At 37.5% G+C, this 18,661-nt stretch overlaps 1 protein-coding gene across 1 annotated transcript in view; it reads left to right on the top strand.

Moving 5' to 3' along the window:
* Positions 1 to 18,661, top strand: part of clcnk (chloride channel K) — a 32,921-nt gene that overhangs the window by 13,862 nt on the left and 398 nt on the right. Inside the window, exons 8-17 of the mRNA XM_057856655.1 lie at positions 368 to 452; positions 665 to 772; positions 4,859 to 4,943; positions 5,925 to 6,071; positions 6,585 to 6,654; positions 11,383 to 11,481; positions 13,285 to 13,501; positions 13,896 to 14,029; positions 16,495 to 16,568; positions 18,575 to 18,655. Coding sequence (XP_057712638.1) covers positions 368 to 452; positions 665 to 772; positions 4,859 to 4,943; positions 5,925 to 6,071; positions 6,585 to 6,654; positions 11,383 to 11,481; positions 13,285 to 13,501; positions 13,896 to 14,029; positions 16,495 to 16,568; positions 18,575 to 18,655 — 1,100 coding nt within the window. The remainder of the gene's footprint in view (positions 1 to 367; positions 453 to 664; positions 773 to 4,858; positions 4,944 to 5,924; positions 6,072 to 6,584; positions 6,655 to 11,382; positions 11,482 to 13,284; positions 13,502 to 13,895; positions 14,030 to 16,494; positions 16,569 to 18,574; positions 18,656 to 18,661) is intronic.

Below are 18,661 nucleotides of genomic sequence, written 5' to 3' on the forward strand. Positions count from 1 at the left end.
CAGCCAGGAACAACAAGCTGAGTCTTATCGCTCCACATCAGTGAAAGAACCTTTCTAATACTCTTCCAGCTTAAGGGACATAAATCAATATGAGGAGATTCCATAAGCTTTTGGAAAACTATGTCCAGAGGAAGTGTTGAACCACCATAAAAATTATTTCCTATTTCTCAAGACTGAGAATGTAAAACCTTGCCAGTTTTAATTCATCATTCCTAATAGGCAAACAGCCCCCACACTCACATACACTTGACCTTTGATGCAATTTACAGTCTGTCTTTAAGGAAAACCTTCGATTTTAGGTTTCAATAAGAGAATGGTGAATGTAAAATGCAAATGAGGGAAGATTTCATTTGTTCTGTTCCTCCAGAGACTCTTCCGGTGTTGTTTAAAACCAATTTCCCTACGGCTTTACACTTCCTTCCGCTGGAGGTTCTGCTCTTTGCTCTGCTGGGGTGAGAATACTCTTCATATCATATTGTATTTCCATTCCCCCTTGATATCTGACTGATTCATATTCACATTAGGCCATGTGGAAACTGAGATGTTGTGTTGTCCTTTCAGTTAGCTTCATCATGGCTTCTAATGACTAAGTATGTGGCTGTTGGATACTCTCCTGTGTGGGGAACTGCGTGGGTGTGCGCGTGCATGTGTGTGCGTTTGCTAGAAACAGGTTCCTGTGTGGAGCTGTGAGCTGTGTGTACCTCACCTTGCATCGCCTCACACTGCAGCTCTTCACCAAAAACACCAGACTCATCAACATGCTGAAAACGGAGTAAGAGCACAGACTCAATGGTGCCACCAATAACGCCCAAGATAATAGAGATAATAGATTAGATAGATAATAGCGATAAATAATACAGTGGTGCTTTGAGATACGAGTTGAGATTCTTAAAGTTCTTCTTTGCGGAGGATTAGAATACAGAATATGACTATAAGTACTGTTATATTGCATGCCTCCATGAGTTGCTGCACCATTTGTGTTATAAAAAAAAGGGTTGCGCACAGTCATTGATGTTACTGAAGACCTATTTTAGTATTACCATATTTTTCGGACTATAAGTCGCATTTTTTTCATAGTTTGGCTGGGAGTGCTACTTATACTCTGGAGCGACTTATGTGTGAAATTATTAACACGTTATTATATCATTTCACATGTTATTTTGGTGTTTTGGAGTGACACTGATGGTTTGGTAAACTTATTAGCATGCGCTTTGTGCTATAGTTATCTGAATAACTCTTAATAGCTATGTTACATTAACACAGGGCCGGCGCTAGCTATTTTGGTGCCCTAGGCATAAATGCTTTGTGGTGCTCCCCCCCGATGCCCCCCCCCCCCACCCCCATCCACCAAGACCAGACAAAACATTCAGGGATTATGCGGTGAAATATTGTTTTGAACCATGGTACAAACATTTTCTAAATTAATTATAGTATTATGCAGGCCCATATTTAAAACACAGATACATGAAAACTTTAATATTATACCTTTATAGACATGGACTGATAGGGCACCATATAAACATTCTGGACGTAATGTGGAAACAATGAATATGAAAGGGGAAATCTACATAGCTTTAAGATTGTTTTTTTTTTCTAATTAGTTTCACCAGTAGATGTCGCTCTTGGCCTCTGAACCTCTCGAAAATGACTACGGCTTCTTACTAATGGAAAAATTTCGGTATCAACATAGTCGTTGTATAAAACCACTACCGGTATGTCTCGTAACATTCCATTTAATTTTCATTGTGCAATGAATTTGCAAGTCACATCATTTCCACCACAGTGTTTTGGAGTGGGTTTTTTTTGGTTGTGCACACTAATAAACCGATCATAACCCGATTTCTCGAGTTACCAGATTATTCAAGTGGTCATGTAAAGAGCATGATCCGCTATACTTTATCTGATAAACACCGCTATTTTACATCTCTGAGCATGTGTACAAATGGAAAAACGGATGTCGCTAGAGAGGCCTTAGGGACGCCAAACTGATTTGCTTTCAGCCTATGGGCCTACTTTGCAGTTAGCGAGCTTGTGTAACGCAATCTCCACACTCGTATTTGAAGAGGTTCAGTGGGACAACTTCAAGCAAGCATGGGTTTTTGGTAGACATGGAGGAAGGCCTATGCTGAGACCAAGAGTTTTACGTCATGTACTTGGAAAGAGATCGAACTATTGACTTAATATGTAAACCAGGTTTTTCCTGATTATCACATCACTGAAGTGCACGTAAATGCGTCAAATCTCATTATTGTCATTACCTGGTTATTCCCAGTTATCAGATTATTGTGGTCATGTAAACATAGCTGATAATAAATAAACAATTATTTAAAAAAAAAAAACAACAACAAGAACATTCTTACCTGCAAGTGATGCGCGGGCATCATCTCGCTCCTTTTTCCTCTTCCTTTTTTCCGCCCCCGACTCTTGTTGTCTTTTCGATGACATTTTCTTTCAAGAATAAACTTCTGCCAAATTTGCGACTGAAGCATAATGGAGCAAACCAGTAGGGAATTGGGGGGGGGGGGGGGGGGGCACCAAGGATAGACTGACGAGAGGGTCGTTGCCTGGCACGGCCAGACTGTTCTCCCTGTATTTTTCAAACACTGAGACACGAGTCATTGACAATAGTCTGTCTTGCGCTAGCCATGTTGAATAAACTCCGCTCTCCTCGTATGTTTCCTTTCGCGCGCAAGTCCCTCATCCTGCCCTCGTCGTTTTACTAACGTCACGTCTGCCCGTCGCTGATTGGTCCACTCCGCTGTCTGTTTGCGTGGCTTGCTCCGCCCTGGAAATTGTATCCGCTGAATGGTGGCTAGACTCAATAGCTGGAACAGCGTTGAGTCTGGTGTATCAGGCAAAGAGGGCCGCACAGGAGATTCTTTTTGTGTGTAAATAAGGAGCCTATGTTACTTATATTTGCATTACTTGCATTTATCAGTTATAAGTTTTATTTTAAATACTATATATTGTTGTTATTATTACAATTACTATTATTTTAGGATTTTTTACAAACTTGATTTTTTTTTTGTGCCCCTTCAGGCAGAGTTGGTGCCCTACGCGCAGTGCGTGTTATGCGTATGCGGAGCGCCGTGTCTGCATTAACATAACGGTCACGTTCGCATTTCGTTGTTCATGCATCACATAACTTTATCATACTGTACACTTATTCAGCACGTTGTTCTCTATTGTATTTTTATTTTAAATTGCCTTTCAAGATGACATATCTGTTCTATGTGTCGGATTTTATCAAATAGATTTCCTCCAAAAATGCGACTTATACTCCAGTGCGACTTATGTATGTTTTTTTCCTCCTAGTTGGGCATTTTATGGCTGGTGCGACTTATACTCAGGTGCGACTTATAGACCCTACTCACGTGACGTCACAGCCACGCCCCCGCGCCATGATGTCCGCATACTCGCCATAGAAATGCATTAGCGCTTCGTAAATTCTTCCTATTATTGCACGTTTTACTGCTCGTCAACATTAATACTCAAAATGGTGAAGTCGTGTGTGGCGGTCGGTTGCAAAAACAGAGAAGATAGACGGAGAGACTTGAATTTTTACCGTATTCCGAGAGACACGAAGAGGAGGCCGCGATTGACTGCTGCAATTCGACGAGACAACTGGGCTCCAAACGACTACCACAGATTATGTAGTAGTCATTTTATATCTGGTAAGATGCATTTAATATATATTTAGAGGGTTTCGGGCTGACAACCACAATTAAGATCATTGCTAGGCTAATCGCCGACAACATACACGTATGTATGTAGTCAGAGTGCTATCGCTAAACCATATAAACATTAAAAGCCCTAGCTCCATTGACAAATGACATGAAATACATTAGACTTGACAGTGGATGTTAGCAAGAACAAAAGATTTTCAATTGAAAATTTCGTAACTCACCTTCCGAGCACAAGATTCCTGCCGAATTTTCGTGTACGAGGACGTGTTTCACCTAACCAGCAACGTAGCATTTATAAGCCTCCAAGCTCTTAAAGTTTTTCAAACTTTCGTGAGAATAGGCTGATTTTGTGTGGGTATCAGATGTCAGGCGAAGCCAGCGGGTCGAAAAACATCGATTTAGGCATCAAATACGGATCTGGCGAATGGATAAACTGAAGCTTTTCCACGTAACGCCTTTTATGCAACGGATCCAATGAGTTTACAGCGTCAGATAACACCGGGGCTTCCATGAATTGCTCTATAACTTGCTCGACTAATAGAAAACAATGAGAATAGGTCTGAAAAAGAGGTACAATATGGCGGCCGGAAACAGCGACACGCCCATTTTGTGACGTAGGTGAGTAGGGTCTATAGTCAGAAAAATACGGTAGTCTGAAGTTAAGGTTCTAAAGGCGTGGTTGCATTCGAGACACAGTGTGTAATTCTCTGTGAATTATATTAAGTTTGATAGTAAACAGAGTGTGGCAATAACTAATAATAAAATAACCACTATTTAATAATTGAATCTGACACAACCATCATACAGTGCCCATATCGCTAGTTAAAGCTTATAAATTACAGTAAAAAAAATATTAGAACAATGACTGGTATCTTGAAAAACTTATTACCTCGGGTCTCTCTTATCTACAATATAAATAGTAAATCTGGAAGAAGTGTATTCGGTCTCTTGTCTATATTTTCCTCATGATTGGTTCTATTGTACCATTGATAGACTGCAGCTCACCTGTGACCTTAGTGAGTTCAATCAGTTCATTAAAAAAAACAACAACAACAACAACAACGTTAATTTCGCATAATTAATGGTAGCTACTAACATCCACCGATAAAGTTTCATTTCGTTATTTTTTTCAAACAAGGTCAATGAAATGACACTGATGTTTCTCTGTGCAGGAAAGCACTATATTCTGCTGTGGTCAGCTTCTTTTTGGCATCTCTCACCTTCCCTCTGTCTGTGGGTCAACACATGGCTTCCAAGGTGGGACTTCAAGCAAACTACAGCTTGTTGTGATTTAGTTACATGGGTGTCCAACATGTTTTCATCGTGGGCCAAATTATTGATACGAATGCCTTCATGGACAGGTCATAACAATGAAAGCCACATACAGTAAACAGGAGTAACTGGTAACATACCATATGTTTATTAAACTATCAGTTAGACCTAAAATACTTTATTTTTCTCAAAAATTTACACTGCACATTAGAACCCCCATTAGAACCTTATGTATGAATTATAGTTGTGCTTCTGACCTCAAACCTATTTTGTTGAAGGATTAGTATATTATACTGCTCCAGTAATGTGCTAAACTCACACATTAATCATTCATCAAACCCATAAATAAAACAATAAACGATGACGAAATAGATTAATAAATAAAAGAACAAATGGCAAATGCCCTTATAATCGGTCGACCTTATGTATGAAAAAAATTAACTCGTTCATTGACGGTACGCCTTATAGTCCAAAAAATATACAGTAATTGGAAACCCTTTTTGAGGGGAAAACATGAAATGAAAGAAGTGCGTATGTTGTTTCAGTAACATTTGAAATTATACATCAACAACTTTTTTTTGTTCCTTTTTAGAACAGTGAAACATCATAAAATAGACTTGTTTTTAGGAAAAAGATGGTCGCGATAGTAGAACTGTAATGTTTTGTCAGAATTACACATCTTTAATAGCACCAGTGATGGCATTTATTTCTTTGGTTCATTTAAAGAGGCTGTTAATAGCTACCCAAGTATGAACATGGCTGCCATGGCCTTTTTTTTGTACTTTACGTCTAGTTGTGATTTTTATTTCCATCTAGTGCAAAATATTTTGCCTTGAGACAATCACATGAATAGTCTGAGTATGTCCATAGACATTACTGCAGTTTTTATCCATCCACAAAGGGAATGTGGCTTTTTAAAACGATATAATAATGAGACTGCCTTTTTTTCTTTTCTGTTAAATTCAGTCCACCATGAAGCAGCTGCTAACCTCTTTACTGGACGAAACACCCTGGACGTCTCAATCTCACAATGCCTCTGTGAAGATGGAGACAGAATGGGGCTCTTCTGTGTATGGCGTCTACCTATCCCTGACTGTCTTTCTGCTCATGAAGGTACAAATGAAGGACGTAATGTACTGGAGACCAAATTAGCCCTAATATGCAGCCAGTCTCTGACATTTTTATAGGACAATGCATGAGGCATCCAGAATAATCAGGCTTTGAGGTGGCAGTGTCTCCTTAAACCTGTGGCTGAAATGATTTATTTTCTGTGAAAATCTCTTGCCAAGATGTGTTTGTTTTGCAGTTAGGTGCTCAAAATTCGATAGTTTCTTTCAATTTAATTTCATCAATATTCTCATCTTTTTTCTTTCCTTTTTTTTTATAGACACAATTTAGGCTCAAACTCTTACATGTTTATTCTCATGATAAACCTGATTTTCTGACATCTATTTCATTAAACTTTTTCTCTTACCTTTCCCCCTTTAACATGTGTCCATCATAAGACTTTGTTTTTTTCACACACTATTATTTGTGTTAAATTGATGCTGCAGTATGAGTGCAGATGGATTGAATTGCATTCGTAAAGCCTATCATGAGTGTTGCACTTGTGTTGTTGCTTCTCAGTTGTGGATGTCAGTGCTTGTCTGCACTCTGCCTCTGCCAGCAGGGTACTTCATGCCAGTCTTCATCTATGGTGAGTGAGAGACAGGAAATTGTATTTTATTGTAACAAAATAACGATAATTGTCTTTTCAAAATATTTGTGAGCACACTGTGATTTCCAGTGGCTACTTATTGATAACAAAGACCTACCCGAGAACACTGTTTATGTTGTATCTCAAACAGGCAAGTTTTTTTTATTTCAAAATCAATTGCAATAAATGTACCAGTAAATTGCCTTCCACCAAAAACTAGAAAATCTGTGGGATGCAACATTCCCTTGTGCTGTGAAATTGGCTTCCTCCAGCCCCTTGTGCCCAGTCCAGGCGTTCCGGTAAATTTCTTAGAACTGGTTCTTAGTTCCCTGCTTTTTTTTTTCTTTCCCAGTTTCAGTCATATCAGTCAGTTCTTGTGCTCCTGTTGTTTCCTGATATATACATATATATATATGTGTATATATATATATATATATATATATATATATATATATATATATATATATATATATATATATATATATATATATATATATATATATATATATATATATATATATATATATATATTAGGACTGTCAAAATTATCGCGTTAACGGGCGTTAATTCATTTTTTAAATTAATCACGTTGAAATATTTGACGCAATTAACGCAGATGCCCCGCTCAGACACATTTAAATGACGGTACAGTGAAACGCTCACTTGTTAATTGTGTTTTATGGAGTTTTGCCGCCCTCTGCTGGCGCTTGGGTGCGACTGATTTTATAGGCTTCAGCATCCATGAGCATTGTGTAAGTAATTATTGACATCAACAATGGCGGGCTACTAGTTTATTTTTTGATTGAAAATTTTACAAATTTTATTAAAACGAAAGCATTAAGAGGGGTTTTAATATAAAGTTTCTATAATTTGTACTAACATTTTTCTTTTAAGAACTACAAGTCTTTCTATCTATGGATCGCTTTTACAGAATGTTAATAATGTTAATGCCATCTTGTTGATTTATTGTTATAATAAACAAATACAGTCCTTATGTTGAATGTATATATCCATCTTGTGTCTTATCTTTACATTCCAACAATAGTTTACAGAAAAATATGGCATATTTTATAGATGGTTTGAATTGCGATTAATTACGATTAATTGATTAATTAATTGTTCATTGCGATTCATTACGATTAATTCATTTTTAAGCTGTGATTAACTCGATTAAAAATTTTAATCGTTTGACAGCCCTAATATATATAGCAAAATTATTGCGTTAACGGTCGTTAATTAATTTTTTAATTAATCACGTTAAAATATTTGACGCAATTAACGCACATGCCCAGCTCAAGCAGATTAAAATGACAGCAGTGTAATGTTTGCTTGTTACTTGTTTTTTGGTGTTTGGCGCCCTCTTCTGACGCTTGGGTCCAAATGATTTTTCACAATGAGTGAGCATGGTGTAATTAGTGACATCAACAATGGCGAGCTACTAGTTTATTTTTTGATTGAAAATTTTACAAATTTTAATAAAACGAAAACATTAAGAAGGGTTTTAATATAAAATTTCGATAACTCGTACTAACATTTATCTTTTAAGAACTACAAGTCTTTCTATCCACGGATCGCTTTAAGAGAATGTTAATAATGTTAATACCATCTTGTTGATTTATTGTTACAATAAACAAATACAGTACATATGTACCGTATGTTGAATGTATATATCCGTCTTGTGTCTTATCTTTCCATTCCAACAATAATTTACAGGAAAAATATGGCATATTTTATAGATGGTTTGAATTGCGATTAATTACAATTAATTAATTTTGAAGCTGTAATTAACTCAATTAAAAATTTTAATCGTTTGACAGCTCTAATATATATAAATATAAGTTGCATCTGCGCACCCTTGCCTTTTCTACACTTGGGTCCATGCAATTTCATCATGCAGCAGAACAAGACCAGTGGTTTGAAAATGTTCTCAGCCTAAAATCCTATTTCCTTTTGCCGGGTCGAAAACCACCTCTATCAAACTTAAGCGCAATAGTTTTTTTTTCCCCCCAAAGAGATTTTGAAAAAATATACACAGTACTGTTTATCATATTTTTTTAAGCCAGTCATGCAAACATGCATGTAAAAACCATGATAATATAGTTCATGGTCAACTTCACATTTAATATACACTGCAGTTCAGAAGTAGTGGAATCCCTGCAATTCTGTCAGATAATGCTCAAGAACTGTGTGAGGAGTTGAGAAGCAAAATTGTGAGGAAGCATGGGCGATCTCAAAGCTACAAGTCCATCTCAAAAGACCTGAATGTGATCATGTGATGCTTCTCATTTTTTATAACTAACAGTACCTGTTACTTACCTTTGGGACATAACAGGTTGTGGCAATAACTAAATCACACTTGCAGTCAGTTAAACTGGATTAAAGTTGACTTAACCTCTGTCCTGTGTCCTTGTGTGTACCACATTGAGCATGGAGAAAAGAAAGAACTGTCTGAGGACCTGAGAAGCAAAATTATGAGGAAGCATGGACAATCTCAAGGATAAAAGTCCATCTCCAAAGACCTGAATGTTCCTGTGTCTACCGTGCTCAGTCTTATCAATAAGTGTAAAGCCCATTGCACTGTGGCTAACCTCCCTAGATGTGGACAGAAAAGAAAAATTGACGAGAGATTTCAGGGAAAGATTGTGCGTATGGTAGATAAAGCACCTCGACTAACATCCAAACAACTTCATGCTGTCCTGCAGTCCGAGGTTAAAACAACCTGTACTATTCGTCGGCGTCTGAATGAAAAGGGACTCTATGGTAGGATACCCAGAAAGACCTCACATCTGACCCAGAGACATAAAAAGGCCAGGCTGGAGTTTTGGAAGAAGGTGGTCTGGGCAGATGAGACAAAAGTAGAGCTTTTTGGGAAAAGGCATCAGCATAGAGTTTGCAAGGAAAAAAACTTACCTGGCCTTCAAAGAAAAGAACATGGTCCCCACAGTCAAACATGGTGGAGATTCCCTGATATTTTGGGGTTGCTTTACTGCCTCTGGCCCATGACTGCTTGACCGTGTGCATGGCATTATGAAGTCTGAAGACTACCAACAAATTTTGCAGCATAATGTAGGGCCCAGTGTGAGAAAGCTGGGTCTCCCTCAGAGGTCATGGGTCTTACAGCAGCACAATGGCCCAAAACACACTTCAAAAAGCACTAGAAAATGGTTTGAGAAAAAGCACTGGGGACTTCTATGGGGGCCAGCAATAAGTCAGACCTGAATCCTATAGAACACCTGTGGATAAATCTGAAAATGGCAGTTTGGAGAAGGCACCCTTCAAATCTCAGAGACCTGGAGCAGTTGGCCGTAGAAGAATGGTCTAAAATTCCAGTAGAGCATTGTAAGAATCTCATTGATGGATACCGGAAGATGTTGTCCGCAGTTATTTTGTCTAAAAGTTGTCTGGCCAATTTTTGGAGTTTTCTGTAAAATGACAATGATTTTTTTTTTTTTTTTAATTCTCTTTTGTGTTTTTTCATTGCAAGGGAAATAAATGAAGATATTAGTCCCAAAGCATTTGTAATTACAATCATTTTCTGGGAGAAATTGAGCATTATCTGACAGAATTGCAGGGGTGCCAACACTTTTGGCGAGCACTGTGTATACTGTATATGCATATGTGATACTTAATTGGAAAGCTTAAAATGTCAATTTTCTGGGGGAAGATAAATTTTGAATAGGAGGGCATTTAATTTTTTTTTTTTTTTTTAACAGCAAAACCCTAACTGGAGGTGAGAGCACGTGAGAGCAAAATTAAAGACGCCATGATTTTAACGAGATATTATCGTGTACTTACCTTGTTTCGATCCCAAAACTCCATGTAGCATGTATCATCGAGTGTCAAGACACAGATGTGAATGGCCACAGCTGGATTTATGAGGGATTTTATGGGTGAAACATGGTAATATAACAAGGGTCACGATGCAGAAATCGCAGACATCAAGGAGTGGTCAAGATTTTCTTTTTCATATATTTACCCTTTTAAACGTTTTTTTTTTTTCCTCCTTTGTTTGGATCGATTATTTATCCTCTAGCATATCGGAGAAAATGCGACAGTAACAAAAAAAAATACAATTAAGCGATTGTTATGAGGTAGATATCCATGACTTTTTTACAGACACCATTTTTTTCATTGTGACGTAATATTTTTTAAAGTTTAAAATATGCGAGTTAATAATTTTTTTTAAGTCTTTTTTTTTTTAAACGAAATATTAGACATCAATTAATGATTCTAAGCTAAAAATGACAGACATTTTGAATAATAAATATAATTAATTACCTACGTTTTTATTACTGGGTTGAAACAAAAGCGATTGTGCGACATCTGTAAACAGGGGTTTTCAGGGTAAAACGGACAAATTAAAAATATTTGGGGGGGCCTAATGCACCATGAATCTGCTATGGCAGCATATAGACATATTGTTCTATCAAACACAACAGTTGTTTTGGCTTAAAATACAGCAGTTTCTTTTAAAGAAGAGTGCAAGAGCAGAAACTGCTTTTTCAGTCTTATCTGTGTTTTCCGCCATATATATATACTGTATTTGAAAAGGACAAGGAACAATTAAAAAAAAAAAAAAATGTTGTTGTATACTAATTTAACAATGTGGATCACATTATGGAAATTTATTAGTTGATTCTGATGGGATTAGAATGAGAATTCATTCATTTTCTTTTGGTAAAAAGCACAATTAAAGTGACATTGTTTTTTTCTTTACTGTTTTGCCAGGGGCAGCCTTGGGCCGTTTACTTGCAGAGGGAATAGATAACTTGTCTTCCAGCACACAGGAATGGGCTTCTTTAAATCCTGGGGGGTACGCTCTTGCAGGTAATACATATATAAACAATAATTACAAATTGACAGTACCGTGTTAAGCATGTTGTTGTTACATTCAAAATCTAACAAAGGGCATATGCATTTATTACTCAACAGTATTTTAGCATTTGTTTAAAAAAAATGATTATTTGTTCATAGTGACCATTAACCACTATTAACAAAATTGAAGTCTAAAAAGTAGTATAAAAAGTTAAAATAGGTAACATTTGATACTTTATGAAAAAGGTGCAAACTTATGACCGTTGAGGGTCTTATCGGCGCCCCCTGCTTGGTAGGTAAAGAAACTAGAGTGACAGAAATCAGTCTGCAAACGCAGGCAGCTACAAAAGAAAAAAACTAGGGCTGTCAAAATTATCTCGTTAACGCGCGGTAATTAATTTTTTTAATTAATCACGTTAAAATATTTGACGCAATTAACGCACATGTCCCGCTCAGAAAGTATTCTGCCTTTTGGTAAGTTTTACAGCAAGGCTTTTTGTCCTGTCCAACAGCGAACTCTTGTGGTCGCTTAGAGACATGGTTTATTGCATTCTTGCCAGTTCATTATGGCTGCACGACATCTCGGGCTGATAATGTTGTGCTTATATGATCCTTGGACAAGATTTGTCCGTAAGTATGGTTGTTGTAAAGAATGTACATATTATGTTAGTAAGCGAAATGTTATATTTTTTGTATGAGACGCTTTTTGTTTATGTTTAGTGAACCTGTATAGCGTGCTAAGCTAACGTTGTTGCTAATGCAACGCTTGTGTACTTTTATTTTGTCGTTTTACGACGGTCCAAAGAGGACAATGGTTTGAGGCCATTTTATTAATATATCAGATGAAAAAGGAAGAAGTCTAATTATTAAGGCGTCGTTCACTAGGTGTCTAGCTTTGGAAAAAGTAGACGCTTCGGAGTGAGGACAGCATAGACAGATTTAAATGACAGTAGAGTGAAATGCCCACTACAGTCCTTATGTACCGTAAGTTGAATGTATATCTCCATCTTGTGTCTTATCTTTCCATTCCAACAATTTATTTTACAGAAAATATATATAATTTACAGAAAAATATGGCATATTTTAATAGATGGTTTGAATTGCGATTAATTACGATTAATTAATTTTTAAGCTTTAATTAACTCGATTAAAAATTTTAATCGTTTGACAGCCCTAAAAAAAAACCAACCGAAATTGAAGCTCGATTTTTCGCAAGTCGTTTTTCACAAAGAAAGCGTCGATTAGGAAAATCTAAACTTAGCACAACGGAATGAAATTGAAAAACTCTTCCTGCGGATGTTAAACAAGATCACTGATTCGCTCATTGCCGGGACAAACACAGCATTTAGCCGAAGACTCGTCTTGTTTCATAGTAATGGAACAATGCATTCTCAACTCTAGAGATGCACACCGTCCACACAGTTTAAAGGGACCTAGAATCTGCGCGAATGAATGAAAAGTAAGCAGTCATAACCAGTGATAAAGAAGCTGATTCTGAGCAAAAGTTGAGTGCGTAGTACCACGTATTACGTCATTGACATGTTCACACAACAGTATTAATTTGATCACTTATTTTTTGACATTTTAAGGGAAGCCGAGCTTCCCTTCCAGTCTTAGGCCAATCGCCTCTATTAGGTACATACATGTGCAAAATCAAATTAGATCAAATAACGTAGCTTTGGAAAACAACTCTGCTTATAGAATAAATAAGTAGATGCAATTGCTGTTTGGATCTGATGATTTTTACATTTAAAGCATCAAGCTAATATAATATACAATACAAAACTGCAATGCCTATCTGTTGTTGGTGTGTAGGTGCGGCAGCATTCTCCGGGGCTGTAACGCACACTTTATCACCGGCCCTCTTGGCGTTAGAGTTAACTGGTCAATTCAGCCATGTTGTTCCTGTCCTCCTGGCCACTCTGCTGGCCAATAGTGTCACTCGCTATGGCGGTCGGCCGTCTTTCTACGACACTGTCTCCATATGCAAGAGGCTGCCTCACCTGCCCTCCCTCATCCTAGCATGCCCCAGGTACTGTATATAGCAACACTTTTATGTTGAACGTTATGTACTTTTGATGTTGAATTGTGAAACATGAGTTTTTAATGCATGTGATTGGTATGGCATGGTGGTGATGTTAAGTACAAGTACCTGAAAAATCCAATAATTTGTAGTAACAAGATATTTTCTGCGTTACTTCCACCCACTATAAGGCTGGAATCTTTTCAATTCAGGGAATCACATCACCTCCAAAATTTACATTTCAAATAAAAAGTCCAAACTTTAACACAAAGGTAAAGTGGATGTAAGTTAGCATTCTCTCACAGCCTAATACTCAACAGAATAGAGGTGACAAATTTGTGAAACTCAACATTTGCTAATGAGCAGGGAGTGCTTTGAGGATAATGTGTCTATTCCTTGACAGGCTTCTCTACACGCAGGTGGGACATGTTTTGGGATCGACAAGAGTGCAGTTGCAGAAAACGGCTGGCTCAGAGGAGGTCCGACATGTTGTCAACAGCAGCAGCGAGACACAAATCCCTGTTGTGCACTCACATGGTGGGCAGACAGGGATGTGAATGAATGTGGATGATAGTGCTCCTTCTCTACATGTATCACAGTCAAACAGACAGTACTCTGACAATTATTTGCAGTGATGAAAATATTTGATTTTTATTCCTGCAGTATGTTTGTAAGTTGTGGTTTGGAGTCCAATAAATATTAAAGGGACCGGCTGACCAAAACAGTCAATTTTTCACCAACAAACACACTTTGTTACTTTTTTGTTCAGTAAAATTAAATGTGCATTCATTTCCATTATCATCAGTTAAACTTCAAGCAATCTGTAAATAATAATTCGTCTCCAAAGGGCCCAATTTTCATCAGTATAATGGAAACACCCTGATTTTGCGGCCCGATGGTGTGATGTCAGTGGAGTATTTTGCGCATCTCTTCACTGGTGCATTGTACTAGTGCTATATATATATTTTTTTTAACAATTCATTAAAACTCATTGATTACGTTCCTCAATTGTGGATTTATTGTTGCTGGTAGGTTCCGAGTTTGCTGGAAGAGGGCATGTGCACTCTTTGGTTGTACTTTTAATATCTCTTGTCTGATAAAACGCTTCTTTTAGGAGTAAGTGTAAGCGGTTGTCGTTCATTTTTAACTTAGGAACACTTGTAGCTATTCTACTTTTGAATTTTAAGATTGGTCATCTTAATGGCACTTGAAGAGCCAATTATGTTTTCATGTCGTACTTTGTCTCAATATTTTGAAACACTATAGCACTTACAGTATGGTGCAGTATATGCTTAATACTTACTGTGTAGAACTGTGTAAATACATATACAGTGGGGCAAATAAGTATTTAGTCAACCACTAATTGTGCAAGTTCTCCCACTTGAAAATTTTAGAGAGGCCTGTAATTCTCAACATGGGTAAACCTCAACCAAGAGAGACAATGCGGTACAAAAAAAAAGAAAATCACATTGTTTGATTTTTAAAGAATTTATTTGCAAATCATGGTGGAAAATAAGTATTTGGTCTATATCAAAAGTTCATCTCAATAATTTGTTATGTACCCTTTGTTGGAAATAACGGAGGCCAAACGTTTTCTGTAACTCTTCACAAGCTTTTGACACACTGTTGCTGGTATTTTGGCCCATTCCTCCATGCAGATCTCCTCTAGAGCAGTGAGGTTTTGGGGCTGTCGTTGGGCAACACGGACTTTCAACTCCCTCCTCAACCCGTGGCGTCAAAATGATACCAAGAATGGGGAGCAAAATTCCCAGAACCACATGGGGGACCTAGTGAATGACCCACAGAGAGCTGGGACCACAGTAACAAAGGCTACTATCAGTAACACAATGTGCCGCCAGGGACTCAAATCCTGCACTGCCAGACGTGTCCCCCTGCTGAAGAAAGTACACGTCCAGGCCCGTCTGCGGTTCGCTAGAGAGCATTTGGATGATCCAGAAGAGGACTGGGAGAATGTGTTATGGTCAGATGAAACTAAAATAGAACTTTTTGGTAGAAACACAGGTTCTCTTGTTTGGAGGAAAAAGAATACTGAATTGCACCATACCCACTGTGAAGCATGCGGGTGGAAACATCATGCTTTGGGGCTGTTTTTCTGCAAAGGGACCAGGACAACTGATCTGTGTAAAGGAAAGAATGAATGGGGCCATGTATCGAGAGATTTTGAGTGAAAATCTCCTTCCATCAGCAAGGGCATGGAAGATGAGACGTGGCAGGGACGTTCAGCATGACAATGATCCCAAACACACAGCCAGGGCAACAAAGGAGTGGCTTCAGAAGAAGCATTTTAAGGCCCTGGAGTGGCCTAGCCAGTCTCCAGGTCTCAACCCCATAGAAAATGTGCGGAGGGAGTTGAAAGGTGCCCAACGACAACCCCAAAACATCACTGCTCTAGAGGAGATCTGCATGGAGGAATGGGCCAAAATACCAGCAACAGTGCGTGAAAAGCTTGTGAAGAGTTACAGAAAATGTTTGGCCTCCGGTATTGCCAACAAAGGGTACATAACAAAGTATTGAGATGAACTTTTGGTATTGACCAAATACTTATTTTCCACCATGATTTGCAAATAAATTATTTAAAAATCAAACAATGTGATTTTCTGTTGTTTTTTTTCCACATTCTGTCTCTCATGGTTGAGGTTAAACCATGTTGACAATTACAGGCCTCTCTAATATTTTCAGGTGGGAGAACTTGCACAATTAGTGGTTGACTAAATATTTATTTGTCCCACGCTATACAATAGTATAAAAAGGGTAGAAAAGTCTTTCTCCCACACATTGGAGAGTTGTTACAGAAATCAATTCTGGACGTTAAGAAGTAAAATCTCAACCATTGTTTCTGTCAGCAAAGCTTAATAGGTGTTGGAGAAAGAGCTCCTTTGGGGAGAATGGGAACAGTTGTCTGTGATGGAGAAGAGAAGTATTCTCAATGATCTCTGACCTCTGGTTTTCAATAAATTTTTGTTCTCCTCTCTCCATTGAAGATGTGCCAACATTGCTGGGATTTGTCACACGATCAGAGCTGCTCATGGTCCTGCGTCAATGTGGTGCTTCTCAGGTAAGAGTGAATTCAAACTCATCCACGCAAACATTTATAGCAAGTCCAAACAATATTAGCTCAAACTAATAAAATGCCTTTGATAGGAATCCAATTTATAGCACACACTAAGATATCACACACGCATGCTAATAGATTGTGTCCAAAAAGATTAACTGAGCACTACAGTGTTGATTAATACATCACCACATATCACCATATCATGTTTAAACAGTAGTAAAACAGTTAATGACTCTAAACCTATCTTGCGATCTTACCCATTAGAAATAAAAGCCGTATGGGATTTGGAAAAAACTTCATTAACTCTCAGTGACAATCCATGCTGAACAAACTTTAGCTCTTCCCCATCACATAATACAAAGCTTGTCGCTATTTTTCATTGACAACATTTACGCTGTTAGTCAGGGCTTTAGTGTCATCTTGTTACAGTTTTTTTGGCATTATGGAGTAGCAAAAAAAAAAAAAAAGTTCAAGAGTTTTTTAGTGACTACAATCTAAAATAATTTTAACAAAACTGGGAATTTCGAGTTTGTTTTAGAGGGAAAACTTGCAAACGCAAGTTATCGCCAAAAACTCAACATTTTAACTTGATGAACTTATATTTTTTAGGATTCAGGATTCAAACCTAGCTCTCTTGAATGGCAGCACATCACATAGAGAAGAAGCTTACACCGTCTGGCTGACTAACCTACTCTTTTTACTGTTTTGAAGGCATTACGCGTGAGGCTAAGTCCAAGTTTACAAAATGTAAAATTTCAAGTAAGCACAACTTAACATTTCGTAAATGTAAGCTTTGCCCCAAAACTTCTAAATTTAACTTAGTGTACCTCAATTTATCGGGTTAAATATGCAGACTTGACAATATGAGTTACAAATACACAAAATAACAAGCTACTGACTACTATTATACTATTAACATTGTACTGACATTCGTTCATCCATTCTTTTTCCGTGTTGCCTATCTGTCTTAAGCATTTATTTACGCCGTATTCATGTTGCACATGTATGTTTATGATGTAACATGTTTATTTAGCACCTTTGGATAATATTGTCTGACTGAATGTAAAAGTGTGCTTATTCACCACCACAAAAGCTTCAGGAGCAACATCTGAGAATACCGGCAGCATGATCATCAATCTAGACAGTGCTTTTAAGTGACAATGATGGTTGGTGATGATCAGCTAAGGCAGCATTCTCTTGGTCATCGAGGCGGACCCCATAAGACGTCTCAGTTGAGGCAAACTGCATCAAAGTGTGCTGTGATTCATGGGCTATTTGCAAAAATAATTAAACTGTAATCTTAATCATATGTAAAGCACAGAACAACCCTGCAATGCTAACAATCTCCATAGTTATATTGGAATAGCTTTCATCACACAGTAGCTTATCGTGAAGATCGTGAGACTTCCACATGAACACTACTGATTTTGTCCTATTCTCGTCTCATCCCGTCTGTGTGCTGTCCTGCTCATTAATATTCCGCTCGGGTTCAAACAGATTAGATGTTTATGTCACTAAAGAGTCATACGTCACCGCTCACATTGCATTGCGTCGTCAACAACAATGGCAACCTAGTAGTTAAACTAATTTTACAAATTTTATAAAAATATCAAATTATTCTAACTTATACTAACATTTATCTTTACAGAACTACAAGTCTTTATGTCTGTGGATCCCTTAAGTTAGCACAACTTTTGGAAGTTGTAATTTTTTACAGTGTAATAATAGCTTCCACGGAAGAAAAAAAATGAATTTGTCTTCTATATATAACACTGAGCAGAATAAACATAAAACAATGTGAGTGCTTTGTGACCACATTTTTGGTTAATACGTGCAGAAAATAGCTAAAATTCTTTCCTTATTTGAATTGTGATGCACTGTAATCAATCAGGCAATAGTCACTGATTATTGGGACATATGTCTCACTGTTTACTCACTAATCAGTTATTCTTATAGAAAAGACGGAATCATAGTCTAAACACTTTCATGTGTTGGTCCTTGTTCAGAAAATGGAGCAACATTTAGAACAGGTGTGCACTATTCAACCTACTTCTGCAACGTTGTCTCCGTACAACACCATTCAGGAGGTGGGA

The sequence above is a fragment of the Corythoichthys intestinalis genome, chromosome 2 (genome assembly GCF_030265065.1).
Source record: "Corythoichthys intestinalis isolate RoL2023-P3 chromosome 2, ASM3026506v1, whole genome shotgun sequence".
In the NCBI taxonomy this organism is placed as follows: domain Eukaryota; kingdom Metazoa; phylum Chordata; class Actinopteri; order Syngnathiformes; family Syngnathidae; genus Corythoichthys; species Corythoichthys intestinalis.